General features: G+C 37.5%; 1 protein-coding gene across 5 annotated transcripts; it reads left to right on the top strand.

The window, feature by feature from the left end:
* The first annotated feature begins 1,515 nt into the window (after nt 1-1,515).
* LOC131300782 (uncharacterized) lies at nt 1,516-16,169 on the top strand. Of its 5 annotated transcripts, none has more exons than XM_058326764.1 (11): nt 1,516-1,611; nt 3,567-3,751; nt 3,972-4,153; nt 6,475-7,038; nt 7,151-7,228; nt 12,008-12,332; nt 12,429-12,628; nt 13,112-13,188; nt 13,753-13,854; nt 14,477-14,678; nt 15,859-16,169. In XM_058326764.1, the coding sequence occupies exons 1-11, from the start codon at nt 1,541-1,543 to the stop codon at nt 15,952-15,954; spliced, it is 2,082 nt and encodes a 693-aa protein (XP_058182747.1). In that variant the 5' UTR covers nt 1,516-1,540; the 3' UTR covers nt 15,955-16,169. The 5 variants fall into 5 exon arrangements, with proteins under 5 accessions (XP_058182747.1, XP_058182751.1, XP_058182750.1 ...); XM_058326768.1 differs by having other exon boundaries at nt 14,477-14,721; nt 15,859-16,043; XM_058326767.1 differs by having other exon boundaries at nt 1,571-1,709; nt 3,565-3,751.
* Nucleotides 16,170-16,885: the final 716 nt, after the last annotated feature.

Consider the following 16,885-nt stretch of genomic DNA (forward strand, 5'->3'; position numbering starts at 1 on the left):
GATCAAACAAGTCTCGAAGTTGATCAAACAAGTCTAACAGGGAAAAAGTAGAAAATAAGAAAACTAAAAATAAAACCAGGTGAAAATCTTTTTCCCGCTTCACTCTCTCTATTCTTTGTCTTTGTTACATCTTTTCTATTATTATATTCATTGTCAAGTTAACCCAGTGTTTTTCCCTCTAAAATAAATAAGAGAAAAATAAATGTCCTCTTATACTTTTTTCTCTCTTGTTTTCCCTTATATAGTATATAAATTCATCAGTAATGCTATCCACACAGATTTTATGCACAGATTTTGTGCACAGATTTTTTGTGGGGCCCACTACGGGTCCCACACAAATAATCCGAGCCGTTCATTAAATGTAAAACGTTTTTTCAAGGGCCCTCGCAAAAAATCAGCTCAATCCGATATCTATAAGTCTTTGATTCAATCATTTAACTTTTCATTATCCTGAGATTCGAATGAAAAGTTAAATGATTGAATCAAGCATCTATGAGTATCGGATTGAGCTGATTTTTTGCGGAGGCCCTTGAAAAAATGTTTTACATTTAATGAACGGCTCGGATTATTTGTGTGGGACCCGTTGTGGGCCCCACAAAAAATCTGTGCACAAAATCTGTGTGGGTAGCATTACTGTAAATTCATTGATTAACTTTGATAATCAGAATCTTATCAAAAAAAAATAAACTTAGATAATCAGAATCATCCGTTTTGAATAACTTGTCAAGTAGCACAATTATCCCAAAAAAAATTGTTAATTAGAGACTGATCACATGAAAACATTTATCTTGAAAAAAGAGAGACCAATATGCTAAATTGAAATTCGTTTATTTGAGGATAAATGTGTTACCAACATCAAAGTGATTATTGATCTTCTCTGATTTTTAACATCATCACAAGAGACCAAAATGGGTTCAAAATTCACAAAACCAAACCTATCCAGGGACTATTTCTCCAAGCTGGAAAGTATCCATTTCCATTAAAGAAAAGGAAATTTGTGTTTTCTCATATTCTTCTCTCACTTTCTGTCCCTTCTTCTAGGGGCGACTATTCGCAATCCCGTATTTTCTCCCTTAACCCACTACATTTCGGTAAATAGTTGTTGAAAATCATACATAATATTTCAGTAAATAGCTGTTGAAAACAAGATTATATTTCGGTAACTAAATATCGAAAATATGCTCAACTTTCGGTAAACAACTGCTGAACATACATTTTCGGTAAATAGCTGTTGAAAAAAAAATTATATTTCGGTAATTGTATGCTGAAAATGTATCTCAATTTCGATAACTAACTGTCGAATATAATTAAAAATTTTTAACGAATTAAAAAAAAAAATGAGGAGTTGCGAATAGTCGCCAACTCGCCCCTCTTCTTTTTCTTTATTACTATATATATATATTTACCGGCTTCACTCCCATTCCGCATGTTCTAAACATGGTCCCACCCATGTCCTTTTTTCTGTGATCCGCACCCTACCCGGTACCCATGTCCTTTTTTTTTTTTTATATCAGACCCACCCATGTCTTTGGTCACGTAAATGTTGGGTATGTTCTCCTGCCGCTTCACTCCTTGCTACACTGCGCCGGTGGCGCTCTCTTTCACCCTCCTGTTTCGTTCGCTTCCTTCATTTTTCAATACTACTACTAGGCTACTAGTTCTTTCCCCCAACTCATTTCGCGCTTTCTCTGACAGTTCCTTTCTCTCGAAGCTTGCTTCCATTCAGGCTCTCTCTCTCTCTCTCTCTCTCTCTCACTCTCTCTCACACACACACACACTACATGGACACGCAGACCTATACTGTTATATCTACATTAGCTACATATAATGAACTTATTTTATCACCCAGTTGATCGATTTGTGATTAGGGAGACAAACTTCTTTGTTGCTTTATCTCACACACACACACACACACTACATGGACACGCAGACCTATACTGTTATATCTACATTAGCTACATATAATGAACTTGTTTTATCACCCAGTTGATCGATTTGTGATTAGGGAGACAAACTTCTTTGTTGCTTTATTGAGTCGATGATTTTATAGATTTTCTGGTTTTCAGTTTCATTTCGCATGAGAATTTGACGGTGGCGTGAGCTTTTTAATGTCTCAGTTTACGGAGCCCTGTGATGTGACATTGTGGGTTTAATTTTGGACCATAGAATTTTGATTCCATTATCTTCAGATTCTAGGGTTTAGTCCAATGTGGGTGAATTGCCAAGTGCTATTTCGAATGGGGTTTGCGTTTCTCGATTTTTAGTTGCTTTTAGTTTAGCTCTGTGATTTTGTTCTAAGTGGGTGGATTTTATTGTTATTATTTTTTGTCAACATGGTAAGAGACTTTCGTTCATAAAAAAGAGCATAGCAGTACGTGGGTGGATTCTAGGGGTGAGGTAATGCTACAGATTTTTGTTTTGGCTTGACATCCGAAAAAGACAATGGCTGGGGCATTAGGTTCATCCCTTGCAAAAAGAAAGTAAAAATAAAATGGAAAAGAGATGGGAATGGAATAGATGAGTTAACTAGTTTTGATGTATTTTTTTTGTTGGCCGGGGTAGGGGACTGGGGATTAGGGAAGTGGGCAGTAAAAGAAATAAAATTAAAGGATGGGTCTGACTTGACCACATTTTGGAATGCCCTTGTTCTGTGAACGCTCCTTTAGGTTTAAAGGCCAGCACACATTAATTTGCAATAGCAGCCCATGGGAAAATTGGATAGTTACAAAAGTTAAAGTTCAGAAAACTATTGACGGTTTCCCCTAGCATTTCCTTTGGTTCAAGTTCTCTAAGTTGTATAGGAAAAGGTAATGCTTAACCTGTAGTTGTAATTTGTGAGTTGTGACAGTTCCAATCTATTAAGGAGTATTCAAAGGGAGTTGGTTACTTGGTTTGCAGGGCACTTTAGGAGTTAATTGAATTTTAGAACCGTCTCATGGATGATGAAAGGGGTTGCGAACTCATTATCGGATTTGCGATTAGTTTCTTTCTATTTCCTGGGATGACACAAAGACAAAGTTTATCGTCAAAATGCCTTATTTCCTCCATTAAACACATTAAATTCATGAGTAGGCACCGGAAAATCTTTTTGAATACGACATGATGAAACTGTGAAGAATAACTTATTCATAGGTTTTGTTAAATTGTAATCCTATAAGTAGTGAGGGAGTGATTTGCCATTGTGAAATCGATGTTATGAAAGGTGTATTATTATAAAGTGGAGTTCCGTCATACAAACATGCACCAATGTACTTATTCGGTTGTTCCATGTATGAATTCAAATGTTACGGTGATATTCTAGCATTCTTTCCAGGTCAATTTTTTGTTAGGTCCTTTATATGATACATCTACATTTTCAAGATGGCGATATAAATATTGAACCTGATGTTCAGGCCTTGAATCTCATGCATTGTGCACCTTTAAAAATTGGCTTTGTCTGTTTTACTTGCCCATATTTTTTGGTTTCTTGCATTTAGTTATTACGATAGTTTTATATATTCTGCTCTAGTAGCATTGGAGTACTCTATTCAACTGCAGGGTTGTTACAGTTTCCATTTGAATGACAGGATGGTGGCAGGGAGGAGAACACATCCATTCACACCAAATGAAAGTTCAGCTTTCTCTCCAAACCAGGCACTGAATCAAAATCAGGCAGTTAATTACAGAAAATTGGGGAAGAGGCACCTTGGGGGTGTGATATTTGGTTGCAAGAGTAGCACGATAAAAGAATGTCTTTTCAAGCAACTTTTTGGTCAGTTATCGACAATCCAGTAACAATTTGTGTGATTTTTCTTTGGCTTTTGCTAGTAAATCTAGACACTGTAGAAGCATTTCCATTTGTAATCATCTCACCCCATTCTATCTTTTTCTACTTACGAAACTTCTTTTGAGTAATTTTAATGCCACTTATATGTTGTTTCATTCTTATATTTTGTCCAACAACTAATGGAAGATGTTTGAAAATTGAACAGGCTTACCAGCTCAACACTTTTGTTATGTAAAGAACATAGAACCTGGTATGCCATTGTTTCTATTCAACTACACTGATAGGAAGCTTCATGGAATCTTTGAGGCTGCTAGCCCTGGCCAAATGAATCTCAATCCTTATGCGTGGACCACGGATGGTTCAGAAAGAACAGTCTTTCCTGCGCAGGTACTTATAGGAGATATTTTCTTCTGCGGTTTAGTTGTTTACTAAGGCTCTGTTTATTTCGGCCGTGTAAATGTTTTTCCTGAGATTGTTTCACAGTTTTCCATTATTGGGTGTTTGGTAAGTTTTGGAAAAAAAAATTTACTTCCTCAAAAAGAAAAGAAAAACGTGTCAACTTTCACTTACCAAATAAGTACCTTTTGTATTTGGTCCCATCTCCCTTCCTTCCCCACTCTCTCTAAACAACTCATTTCATGTATGGACAATGAGGATGGGTTGGGTTAGGATTAGAGATCCTTAGAGAATGGATTGAGTGATGAGAGTACTTGCAGAAATGACTTACAGACTTAGGCAGGGTAAGTCATTTTAGGTTCATCTGATGGAAAACAATTTTTCAGTTTATGTGCAACCAAAACACAAATTACGAATTTACTTTTTGAGAATATTTTGCGTCGAAACAAACGGAGCCAAAGTTTTATGACGACGGTTGAGATAGCTGCATAAAACGAAGGAAAAAATTAGAGGTGGCAAACGGGCGGGTTGAAACGGGTCACGGGTTAAATATGGGCGGGTCAAATATGGGTCAAAGAGTAAACGGTTTGAAATGGGTCGGGTCAAATATGGGTCAAGCCAAACCCAAACCCGCCCGACCCGACCCATTTTCAATTTTTTTTTCCCCTTCCCCCCCTCCTTCCTCTCTCTTCCTCCCCCTCCTCTGATTTGTCTCAATAAAGAGATTCAGAAAAGTAAAATTTTATGATTAAAACACAATTTTTTTAATAAAAATATAACAATTAGAGGCTAAAAAAGTTTTTAAAAAATTAGGTTTTTACTTTTTTTTCCATTTCCAAATAGTAACGTAACTTCGCCGAGGAGTCAGAGGCCGCATCAAAGAATTGTCTGGAAGGCGATGATTGCACTAATTGTACAGTTTCGGTCTTCGTTGCATTCGCCGAAGCTACCACTTAGGTTTGGATTAAAAAGTCAAGTGACTTTTCTTTTTTCTCTATTCAAAATTTTTTGTATTTGTTTATTTTGCGACAAACTTTTTATCCCTATTAGTTCATTTCGACGTGAGAATCGAAAAAATAATTTTTGTGGATGAATTTGATTGGATTGAATAGTGAAGACCAACTTTTATTTTTTGATCATTCAGAATGAAGGCCGAATTCGGTCCGGTACGGCACCGAGGATATACTCAGAACACTTGAAATTTTCAGAAAAAAAAAAAAAACATCGAGCAAATTCTTCAAACCGTTTTTGAAGGCGTCGAAATGGATTGCTTATGCTATACTTAGCACACTTCAATAAAAAGGATTAAAAAAGCTGACTAGACCACATCAGTAAGTTTATTTAAATTAATAATAATGAAGGAATGCCCAATTGTTTCAATGAGGCCCCGTTCCGCTAAGGTTTTTATTTTTTACGTACTTATTTTATCTCTTTACAAGACAGGTCATTCTCTTACAATACATCACCTATAATTTAAAGTGGGACGGGGCCTGAATTCAAAAACACCTGGCAGCAGGAAGAAATTTTGAAAGAATGGAAATTATAGAAAAAGGAATTGTTCAAAAAGTGTCTGAAATTGATTGGTTTTTAAAAAAAAAAAAAAAAAAACAAGTGTATGAAATTAGCAAATTACAAAACAAAATTAGTTATTTTAAATTAGATGAAAGTGTTTTTTTTTCGTTTTTACAGGAGAGAATAAAAATTAAATGCCACCTATATGTTCTTATGGGTAAGTATGCCACCTATATGTTTAGTAAAAAGCAATTTAAAAGAATCAGTCGGCTCAATTTTGTTTGAGCTAGAACCGATCAAAATTGAGAGTAATTTGGTTTGATTTTGACTATCCATTTTCGTAGGGAGACCCTTTTTGGCATGAGAGAGAGAGAGAGAGAGAGAGAGAGAGAGAGAGAGAGAGAGAGAGAGAGATTTATGGGCGGGTACTTGTAGAATTGTTAGCGAGAGAGAGAGAGAGATTGATTTATGGGCAGGTACTTGTAGAATTGTTAGAGAGAGAGAGAGATTGATTTATGGGCGGGTACTTGTAGAATTGTTAGATTTGTGTGCATTGTATGGGCTGGAGTGTGTGAAGTGGGTTTTAACTCTAACCCATATTTAACCCACTCTCAACCCATCTAAACCCAAGTAAATATGGATTGATATGGGTTCAACCCATATCAACCCATTATACAATATGGGCGGATTGGGTTGGGTTTTAAATGGGCGGATTTGGGCGGGTTAGAAAATATGGGTTGAAATTGCCACCTCTAGAAAAAATTTTTAGTAATAATGAATAGTTGTTTCTATAAAAATAGGTTCAAATCCGTCTCGGGTTACGATGCCATCCGCTGTCTGAAGAACAATTTAAGCCAATAATTTCAGACATCTACTACACCACAAACCATTTTTGGTTTGAGCTTGACCATGCCCAAGCAAGCAAGTTGTCGTCCTTACTATCATCCATGGCAATTGCCCCAAGTACTTTTGCTCCTCAAAATTCGACAAAGTGGAGAGCTCTATTCCAAGCTCCACCCTCACATGATAGGGTGAAGGAAATAGAAGAACCTTTTAAGCCACGAGCATTTGAGGCTGGGTGGTGTTTAGATGGTGCCCCGTTGGATGCCAACAACCATGCATTGGAGGATTCTTTTGAAAAGCAGGTGGTGGAGAAACCGGAGGACCTTATATACATGAAGCTAAAGGAATTGGTTCTTAATCGGGAGCGCTCAAACCCGCCTTTATCTGATATACAAGATAGTGCTGCTGTAAATGAGTTGCACTCAGGGCAAGAAGGACTTTCAGATGCACAGACAAATTCCGAAGGAATAAGTGAAGAAAGTCTTATCAACTCATTGGAATATCCTTCTGTTGTTGCTCAGGTATGTGGTGATGTCAATTTGCCATTCATCATTTAAGTTCCAGCCATGTGCATTTTTTTTAAATTTTGGGTTATCTACAAATGTTCTCTTATTATGTTTTTTGTGTATGTAGTTGGTTCAAGGAATGCAAGAGCTGAAGGTTTTTAAAAGAGAACAAATTCATAAGATGTGTCGTCTGGAGCAGAAACTGGTATGTGTTTTTGAATCTCTATGAACGTTTTTCTCGTGCATATCAAGTGAACAACCTTAATTGCAGATTGCACACGATTGTGATTTGTTTTTCTTGGTCTTTTTAAGTGCTTGGCAGTGTGTATGATTACTTTTGAAAGCAGTAGAGTTGGTGGTGAAAAACATAAGATTCAATCAGGCAAAGCATGGTCACACCAAGCACGAGGGAGCAAGGGGTGACGACATATAGAAGAGTTTTAAATATGGAGCACCTTGGGGGAGCGTTTACTATATTATATGAGTTAAAATTCTTACCACCTTAGGTGGAAACTATGGGATTTCAACTATGCATTGTGGGCTCCACCGTGCATTTTTTTCAGTAATCTGAACCGTTCATCTTATAGGGCCCGCAGAGTAGTATATTGACACAAAAAATCATGTTCATCGGATATCAATAGATATATTAATAATTAAATTTTAGTTTATAAAATAGACGGCTATGGATAATTTAACTTTAAACTTATTTACTGTAGATTTTTTAAACAAAACTTTGATTTTTTATATTCCTATCCAAGTCCAATAAAACTAATTTTTTGTGAAGTTATACTACTCTACGAGCCCTATGAGATGAACGGTTCAGATTACTACAATATATGTACGATGAGGCCCACACTTGGTGGTGGTGGAAAAGTTGGGGTTTCCACCTAATGTGGATAGAATTTACACTCATTATATATACTTTAGTGGTAGGAAGTATCCTTGCTTTCATAGTTGTCCTGTAGATGTTACGACAGGTCCACTGGTGTAGAATTTATTTAGTCCTAGTTTAACACAGTAAAAGCGGACTTAAATACCCAAAAAAAAAATTGCAAAAGTGCTCTTTATACAGATTTTCGTGTGCTTTATACAAATATTTAAGCATACTATCAAAAGTGAGATTATGAGGATAATGTTGGAAATCAATACCTTTCAATTTGAAAAGAATTGCATTCAATTCTCGATGTCTCGTTCCCCTAAAATGTTAGAACTTCGAATGGGCTACGTTGTGCTATTTTAGGACTGCTACACCTAAATACTACATCACTGGAAACTCTTTGTTGATAAGGCATTGAATAAATGTCATTAACCCATTACATGCTGTTTTATTTTATTTTAGGCCATAACTTTAAACAATTGTTGTTGGTATCCTTATTTTATTTACAAGATATAATACAATGTTTTCAAAATCACATAGAACATCATAAATTACAAGATATAATCAAATGAAAAGTAACACGAACTCCCAAAAAGGACCATTATATTGGGACGGAGGGAGTATCAGAAATAGCATTGTCTAGGATCCGGATTTTGGTGCAGAAATAGAATAGCTAAGGTGAACTTCATCAAGACTGATCCCCTCCGCATAATTGAATTCATCAATTAGGCTACTGCTGAGGTTTTTGCGGATAAGTTGGACTTGAAGCACATTGCCTCTATGGGATTGAGTCTTATCTTCCTCTGCTGTTCTTTTGAGCTTCGGTTTCTCCCCTCTTTAAATGGATTCCGCTATTGTTTTTTGCTAGGTATAGGAGGGTATTTTTTTAATTTGCAGTCAGAGCGTTTGGCAACTTTTTTCTTTCTCTCGTCTCTCTTTATTGGGCGCACTTCTTGTCCCCCATCTACTTGTAGTATCTCCCTTTCTTTTTAGAAATTCCTTTTTTTTTTTTGTGGGTAAAATAGCTTGAAATAAAAAAGAGGCTAAGCGAATGTACAGCCTACAAGGGGCATACTCCAGGAGGAAAAAAAAGAAAAACAAAGATTGAGAAAAAAGAGCTACGCCAAGTGGCTACACTGATCTAAGCCAAAGGCTATAATGAAAATGCTACAATGAAAAGAGATCCACATGTTTCCATTCCTTCTAAGAGATGAAAAAGAAACACATGCCAAAAGATGAGGTTTTGCACGGTTATGTTTAAACAAAACATGCTTGACAGAATTATGGGCATCATGCCAAATCATCCCCTTCAACTGAAGAAGAACAACCGTAGCACTGGGTAAGACAGCAGCAGCCGCTATGTATCATTATCAACCAGCAGCGGATAGCAATCTGATCTGGCAGAACAGCAGCTTCACCATGACAGAGCAGTAGCAGTAGTTGGTGGCTAATAACAGTTCGAATTGTACATCAGCAGCAGCAGATAAGTAAGTAATGCTATTGCAGCATCAAACCAGCAACAGCAATAATGAAGCAGCAAGGGAGCAGCTACGAAGCAATAAGACACATCTTCTAGAAATTCCTTTTTCTGCAACTAAAAGGGAAAAAAGCATTTGATAAGTTTCTGGAACATCCTTTTGGTGCGAAGATCACCACATTCATCCTGTTTCCATCTTCAGGATCTCTCACCTCTTTTCCTCTCTGATTCTTTTCCCTTAAATCCCTACTGTTGTCTCTCTCCTTTCATTCTTGCCTGCTGATCGCTGCCACTACCTCCCCTCTCTTCCCCCTCTGAAAGCCATCACTGCCACACCTTACTTCTCCTCCACCGACTGCCATTTCCCCTCTCTTGTCCAATGTAAAAAATCACCATTCCGCAAAGCCGCTCGCTGTCACCCTTCCCATCAGCTCCTTCTCCACCGCAGCCAATTTCTGCCTACCCACCACAACAATAACTAGCTGTCGCCACCTCATCCCGCTACCCAGTTATGAAGCTTGCTTGCTTGTATGTCCATTTGATGAAGGGTGTTATTCACATTCTCTTACCACAATTGAGGATACGAAGAGTAATGATAGGTTTATGTGACTGCTGAAGCAGAACTTAAAAAATTTCACATTTTCAAGTATTATATTTGTGCATTTCATGTGTATGCCACATATGTAGATGATAAGGTGCAGAACTTGATAGAGGCAATGAGGTGGGAGTTAAAGTCTACTTCAAAACATTGAGAGTTTCTGGTTTATCAAGAGAGAGAGGAAAAATATGGAAGGTGGATGGTGTTGGAGATTGGTTTGGAAGGTAGGAATGGGTGGTTGTCCTGGTGGCTATTGTTATCTTACTATCTTAGTAACAAGCAAAATATTATCTGCTTTATTTTCTTTTCTTTCACAAGGGATTTTTCTTTTCCGGAAATTAGTACTAATTTTTAATGGGAGATAGATGAGAAGGGAAGATAGGTATTTACAAAAAGGTGAGGGAGGATAGTGATATTAAAAAAATCCACAAGGGAGGTTCCTGTAATTAGCAGAAACCTTAGAGGAGGTTAATATATTTTGCCAATGCATGTTTGCTTACCAAAACTTAATTAAGCATTGGAGGTTGGTGCTGATTTGTCTTTTGATGTCAATATTTTGCTATTCGTACTTAGTACGAGCATGAATTTGAGTTATTTCTATAATCTGATCAAAGCTGTTGATTTTCTTTTAGCTTGAAAGCTATGGACTTCAGCACTACGATCCCATTATTAACCGTGGGTCTATCTTTGTGAGAATACGGCTTTAAGGTGATTCTTGCTTTGAACAGGGGAATCATAGTTTCGCAGTGGAATCTTCACCCAATTCATACAACCTTTGTTACGAGGACTCTGGTGTGAGTATCTGGACTCTGGAGTGTGTGTATATCTTGGCGTCGGACATCTCAAACCTTGGATAATAAATAGAGGGCACGTAGATATGTATCCGGATTTGTATACGGATTCAGGAATGCGCAACATAATAATCCTTTTATCATTTTTGTTTTTATATAAACAAGTGAAAGAAGGTGACCTAATATATATGAACCGAATAATACTTTTTTTTTCTTCCTTGTACTTCTACAAAGAAAAGTTAGAAATTCCAAAGCTGTGTCCGATCTGTATCGTGCACCTGCATGAGTGTCATGTTGTGTCACGGATGCTTCGCCAAAATGGCTGATCTTGGTAACATAACCTACAACTTAGGGACAAAGGTAGACATGGAGAATTCGTATTGAATCAGGGAACATTTTGCCTGGGCTACACCTGGTCTGAAATCATGACTGAAGCATGAAGCTATTCGGAGAAAATTGAGATAAGTGAATGAAAGGCAATAAGATTCTGAAACAGAAGGGTAAGATTCTTTATGAGTGTTTACTGAAGTAACTTACTTGATGCCCTTAGAGCAACTCCAATCCACTCTTCAAATCTCTTTCCTCACATATGTTGAATATCCACTTCGGATTTTATTCCTCCAACAGAGTCTTCAAACTACTCACCCAAATTTGAAGACTTCATCTCACTCTTCAAACTGAAGAGTCTGTGAAGAGTGACAATGACTCTTCAAATGCCTTTAAAATTGGAGACACCTCTTATTACCCTTACACTTAAAGGTAGGTTATAACTACTACTAAAATGAAATTTGAGGATTGGATTGGAGGTTAAATATAAAACCATAAAAGTCACCGATCAAAATGCCACATAGATCAACAGTTTATACATTTGGTGTGAAAATTTAAAGTGTGGGTTGAAGATGCCCATAGGAACCCACTGATCCAAGATGCGGGTCATCCTTATGGACCTCTCATCCTTTGTTCCCAAACTTGTGATATATGTTGTTCTAGAGTCTAAACTTTGTCAGTTCATCATCTCTAACTTGTTTTCCCTTGAGAATCCAATGTCTAATCATGCATGGAAAATTACTTCAACCTTGGGCCTTCCCTCCTTGAAGACAAGAAGTTTGCCTCTGTCCACCTTAAAAGAGTTTTGATCTTGTATACAGCATTCCTTATTGTTGGTTGAGTTCCTCATCTATTGTCTTCACCGATTCACCCTTTTCATATGATGGATGAAAACTTTCTCCCTAATTTTTCAGGTTGAAGCAGAAACAGAAATCAAACAGCTAAAACAAAGGGGCGTGGTTTTGGAATCTAGGTTGCATCCTTCTGTGGCACATGTTGAAGAAATGGCCGTGGAGCCATTTAATGATCTTGATTTGGATCTTGATGAGTTGATATTTCTTGTGGGAGGATATGATGGTGCATCGTGGTTATCGGCACTGGATTCCTATTCACCTTCCCATGATGTGATAAAATCTCTCAAACCAATGAACTGTATTCGTTCTTATTCCTCTGTTGCAAGGTTGAATGGGGAGCTTTATGTATTTGGTGGTGGAAATGGTTCTTTGTGGTATGACTCAGGTAGTAGCTTGGCCTCTCTCTCTCTCTCTCTCTCTCTCTCTCTGTGTGTGGTAAACTATTTATACCCGCTAACTTTTCCATTCCTTTTTTGTGAAGTTGAATCATATGATCCAGCCAGTGACCACTGGACTCTACGTCCATCTTTGAATGTCCAAAAGGGAAGCTTAGGTGGTGCTACTCTAAACAACAAAATTTTTGCAATTGGTGGTGGAAATGGGGTTGAATCGTTTGCAGATGTTGAAATGCTTGATTTAGATGTCGGACGCTGGATTGGTACAAGATCTATGCTACAAAAGGTAATTCATTCAATCTCAGGCCACCTTATACTATTAAGAGGTTAGCGAGGCTTCTATTGCCTCTTAAATTGGAACGTAATCACTATAGAGCAATTAGTTTTTTTAAGTATGAAAAGAGTAAGGGATATATTTTTTCGATAAGTATGTGTATCTTATATTCAGGTTCTTTTGTAGCCTTTTGGTATGTTTGACTTTAAGGGAATTTTGAAATTCTTGGTAGAATGGAAAGTCCACCAGCGCAAGGTTTACAGCTTATTTCGGAAAAAACATTTTTTCTAAGTTTCCGGCCCAGAAGATTTTAGAGGCTTTTACATTACATTATTTTTCAGATTTTAACGGTGAGACCCTTGAGAGGATCAATTCTTCCTGGATTCGTTTAACTGGCATATATTTTGCCCTGCCGTAGTTTTGCACCTAGCTTTTGTGCTTGACGAACTAATTTTTAGTATATATTGGCATGCTGCTTTTTGGTTTTTCTTCCAGAGATTTGCTCTTGCTGTAGCAGAACTTAATGGTGCACTTTACGCTGTTGGCGGATATGATGGAAAGGACTATTTGGAGTAAGACATTACAACTACTTTTTTTTACACCCTATTGAACCACTATATGTGTGTTGTCTCATTCGCGCACTCCCAAAGATGTGCAATCATCAATAGCTGTGGAGGGGCATGGTTATCCAAGGGTTTTGTGCACCTGTCACTTATTACTGAAGTTCATGTTACGAAAAACTATGCAACTGTGCCCTGTTTGTTATGTAACTCATTTTGTGTCCACTGCGGTAAATGAGTGGCAAGCATAATGCATGAACAGCAGTTTCCATGTTTTGGTGCCTGGCTTGTTGGAAGACTGTTGTGACTTTCCTCTACCCAATTTGTTAGCGAGATGTTAGCAAAGGTGGAAGTTTTCGTGATCCCTAAAATTCCTCTTGGTGAAGATAAAGAAGGAAGTATGCTAATTTTCAGAGGTCTGATCAGTGGCCTCTGTTACATAGGGGAACAGGAAAAACAGCACCTTTAAATGATTAAATCTGTAGTTTTCATCGCTTGAACCATTGTATACCACTATACCTCCGGTAGCAACTTTGTCCCCAGTTTCCTATTTATGGTATTTGTTTAATATTTCAGGTCTGCTGAAAGGTTTGACCCAAGAGAACATTCCTGGATCAAAATTGCGAATATGAACACGAAGAGGGGGTGTCATTCAATGGCAGTTCTGAATGAAAAATTGTTAGTCCATCTCTATATTTTTCCAATCAGCTTTTCAATTTACTTCAGTATGAACTTTTTGCTCACTGGTTTCATAAACTAGAAATGAAGGCCCCATTTGCTTGGTTGGACTGCTAATGAGATGACATATAGTCCCCTTGGATGAGTAATGCCACCTGACTAATTGTAAGGGGACTGCCAATACCAGATCCCTCAAGAAATGCTAGATCTTATTTGTTGGATTGATATCTTGTCTTTTGTGAACTTTTTTGGTTTTTGGTCGAACTTTTTTACCTTTCTGATTAGTCTCGACAAGGAGAAACGACCAAGGCAACAAGTTTTTTGGACGTATTTTTAGCTTTGAGGGAGCTTTTGGTTTATACGTCTTTCATTTTGTCCTGACGAGACGAAATAGAGATGTAATTAATCTGCCAAAATGCGAAGAAAGTAAGACAACGACAAAAGTAAGTTGTTTCACATAAGTGAAGCCAGACTCGGCCATAATTATGGTGCTTGCAGACGTACAAAGATACCCGGGTGGGAATTGTAAAATTTCCATTGATTGAACATATTGCAAAGAGTTTGTCCACAATAAACTGGTATGTAAGGCCAATCCATGAGAATATGATATCACTTTTTGCAGATATGCCATTGGTGGTTATGACGGAAGTGAAATGGTTCCGAGCGTTGAAATTTTCGATCCTCGTCTCGGTTCATGGATGATTGGGGAGCCAATGGACCAATCGCGGGGATATTCTTGTGCTGCTGTTTTGAAGGACTCTTTATATGTAATTGGAGGCGTGAAACCAGGCAGCGGCGAGAAACACGAGACCATTGTAGACACGGTATGCTATTTTGGAATTGTTTAGGGCAAGCACAACAGCCTAGGTAAATTGTGGACCAATTTACCTTGCAGAAGTCACTTCTTAAGTTTCGGCACTTTCTTTTTAGACACATACTGCACCAGTCTCTCTATTTTACCTATACTTCATTCAAATACTATTTTGTAACTAAAAAATATATATATATATACAGTCCCCTTCAGGTAAGGGCGCCCTTACCTTGTTAAGGTAAGGGCTTCCCTTTTTCTCCTTTTTTCCGATCGAAGTTCGATGATCCGAGCCGCTCAATATGTTCAGAATGTGATTTTAAGGGTACCCGCGAGAAATCAGCAAAAAAAAAAATTAGGAAGGGCTTCATTCGAACAGTTTTTATTTGAACCGTTCGATAAAAAACAAACAAAAACTGCTCGGATAAAGCCCTTCCCGGTCATTTTTTTTGCCGATTTCTTGCGAGTACCCTTAAAATCACGTTCTAAACACATTGAGCGGCTCGGATCATCGAAATTCGATCGGAAAATGGGAGGTCCTTACCTTAACAAGGTAAGGGCGCCCTTACCTGATTGAATCTGTATGTATATATATATATATATATATATATATATATATATATATATTTTACATATACAGCGCCCATTGTAAACTGGACCCACAACGAGATAATCCGAACTACTCAAGTCGGTGTCATTGAGAAGATCATTCATGGAAAAAATTATCTTGATCGGATGTCGATAGATATCAAACACCATAGTTTTAAAATAATATTATAGTTTAAATTGCTATAGATGTTCGATGAAGATAATTCATCAATGTCTCAACAAGCCCACAAAATGATCTGTTCAAATCATTCAATTAAGAGCTCGGTGCATGTTTAGACACAATTTTCCTCTCAAAAACACTTGAACAGATGTTAATTTGCTTGCACATGTAGATTAAAAGGTTCGAAGCTAGTGAATAGTACGGTAGCAAAGTTAGCATCTATCTATAATATTGGGCTTTCCCTAGTCTCCTGGAGCTTGACTTTTGAACTTTTTCTAGCTATTTTAACTAAGAAAGCATTTCCCCTAGTCTCTAGTGCTTGCTCTTACAAAGTTATGCAGCTGTGCATAATTTATTATTGGCTGATTCAGCTTTTATTCTTGTTTTATGTTTTTGTATATAATTTGTCACTATACTACAATTGCAGGTTGAAAGGTACAAGGAGGGTCAGGGGTGGGAAGTAACCAACCTGAGGGCCATTGGAGAAAGGTGTTTTTTCTCAGCTATTGTTTTGGGGGGCTAGACATTTTAAAGTACCAGCTCTAAATTGTCAATCTGAGGAATTACAGAGAGACATAACCTTTTTGTTTTTAACCTCACTTCCAATTTCCAATCTTACATGCTCTAGTTTTAGTGTTCCCTAGTTGGGATCTTGCTCACTGCTCAGGAAGGACTTTGTAGACAAACAAGAACCTAATGCTCCGTTTGGTTGCTGTTATCGAAGTTGTCTTTCTAAAACTATGTTTGATCACCCGTTGTAGAAGCGGTTGTCGAGAATTTGAAGGTTTGTTTTGATGTTTTTTCTTAAAAAAAAGAGAGGAGAGGCTCGTTGACAACCTGGTTTCGAAACCTTCCAATCTGTCTCTTGAGGCACATATTCTGCATCTTAATTCCCATTAAGCAATCACTTAGTTTTTAATTACCTCTAAGGACATTCTGATGATAAGATTACCCTTTTACCCTTTAAATACTAGTAGAATTCACTAAATGTGCCTAATGTTTCTTGCCCAATGAAATGGAAATAGCCCACTTCAAAATGTTGCAAACTTGCAAGACAGCCCAAAGCTGTGCAAGCCCATTAAGTTAGAACTTCTTATGGAATCCTTGGGCCATTTAACTGAACGTGTTCAGTCTCTCTTTATATTATTGGGCAAGTGATATATTTATTTTTTGACACGCTCCTTTTAAGATGCACTTTTTCTTACCTAATAATCTCTCTCTCTCTCTCTCTCTCTCTTGACACGCCCTTTTAAGATGCACTTTTTCTTACCTAATCTCTCTCTCTCTCTCTCTCTCTCTCTCTCTCTCTCTCTCTGTGAAGTTAAGCAAAAGCATATTTAAGGGTCCGTTTAAAGTTAGGAATTATAAAGTATATGTATGGTTAATTAAAGGATCAACATCCTCTCCAGACTCCAGTCTATTGGATGGTCCTGTTTTGATCCTTTCTGGATCTA

The sequence above is a fragment of the Rhododendron vialii genome, chromosome 9a (assembly GCF_030253575.1).
Source record: "Rhododendron vialii isolate Sample 1 chromosome 9a, ASM3025357v1".
Lineage (NCBI taxonomy): Eukaryota > Viridiplantae > Streptophyta > Magnoliopsida > Ericales > Ericaceae > Rhododendron > Rhododendron vialii.

What these genes read in the sequence shown, in the direction of transcription:
- LOC131300782 (XM_058326764.1), top strand. Translation starts at nt 1,541, where the DNA reads ATGTTGGGTATGTTCTCCTGCCGCTTCACTCCTTGCTACACTGCGCCG. An exon ending in GCGCTCTCTTTCACCCTCCT is followed by an intron (nt 1,612 to 3,566) that starts GTTTCGTTCGCT and finishes TTTGAATGACAG; the next exon opens with GATGGTGGCAGGGAGGAGAA. An exon ending in GTCGTCTGGAGCAGAAACTG is followed by an intron (nt 7,229 to 12,007) that starts GTATGTGTTTTT and finishes CTAATTTTTCAG; the next exon opens with GTTGAAGCAGAAACAGAAAT.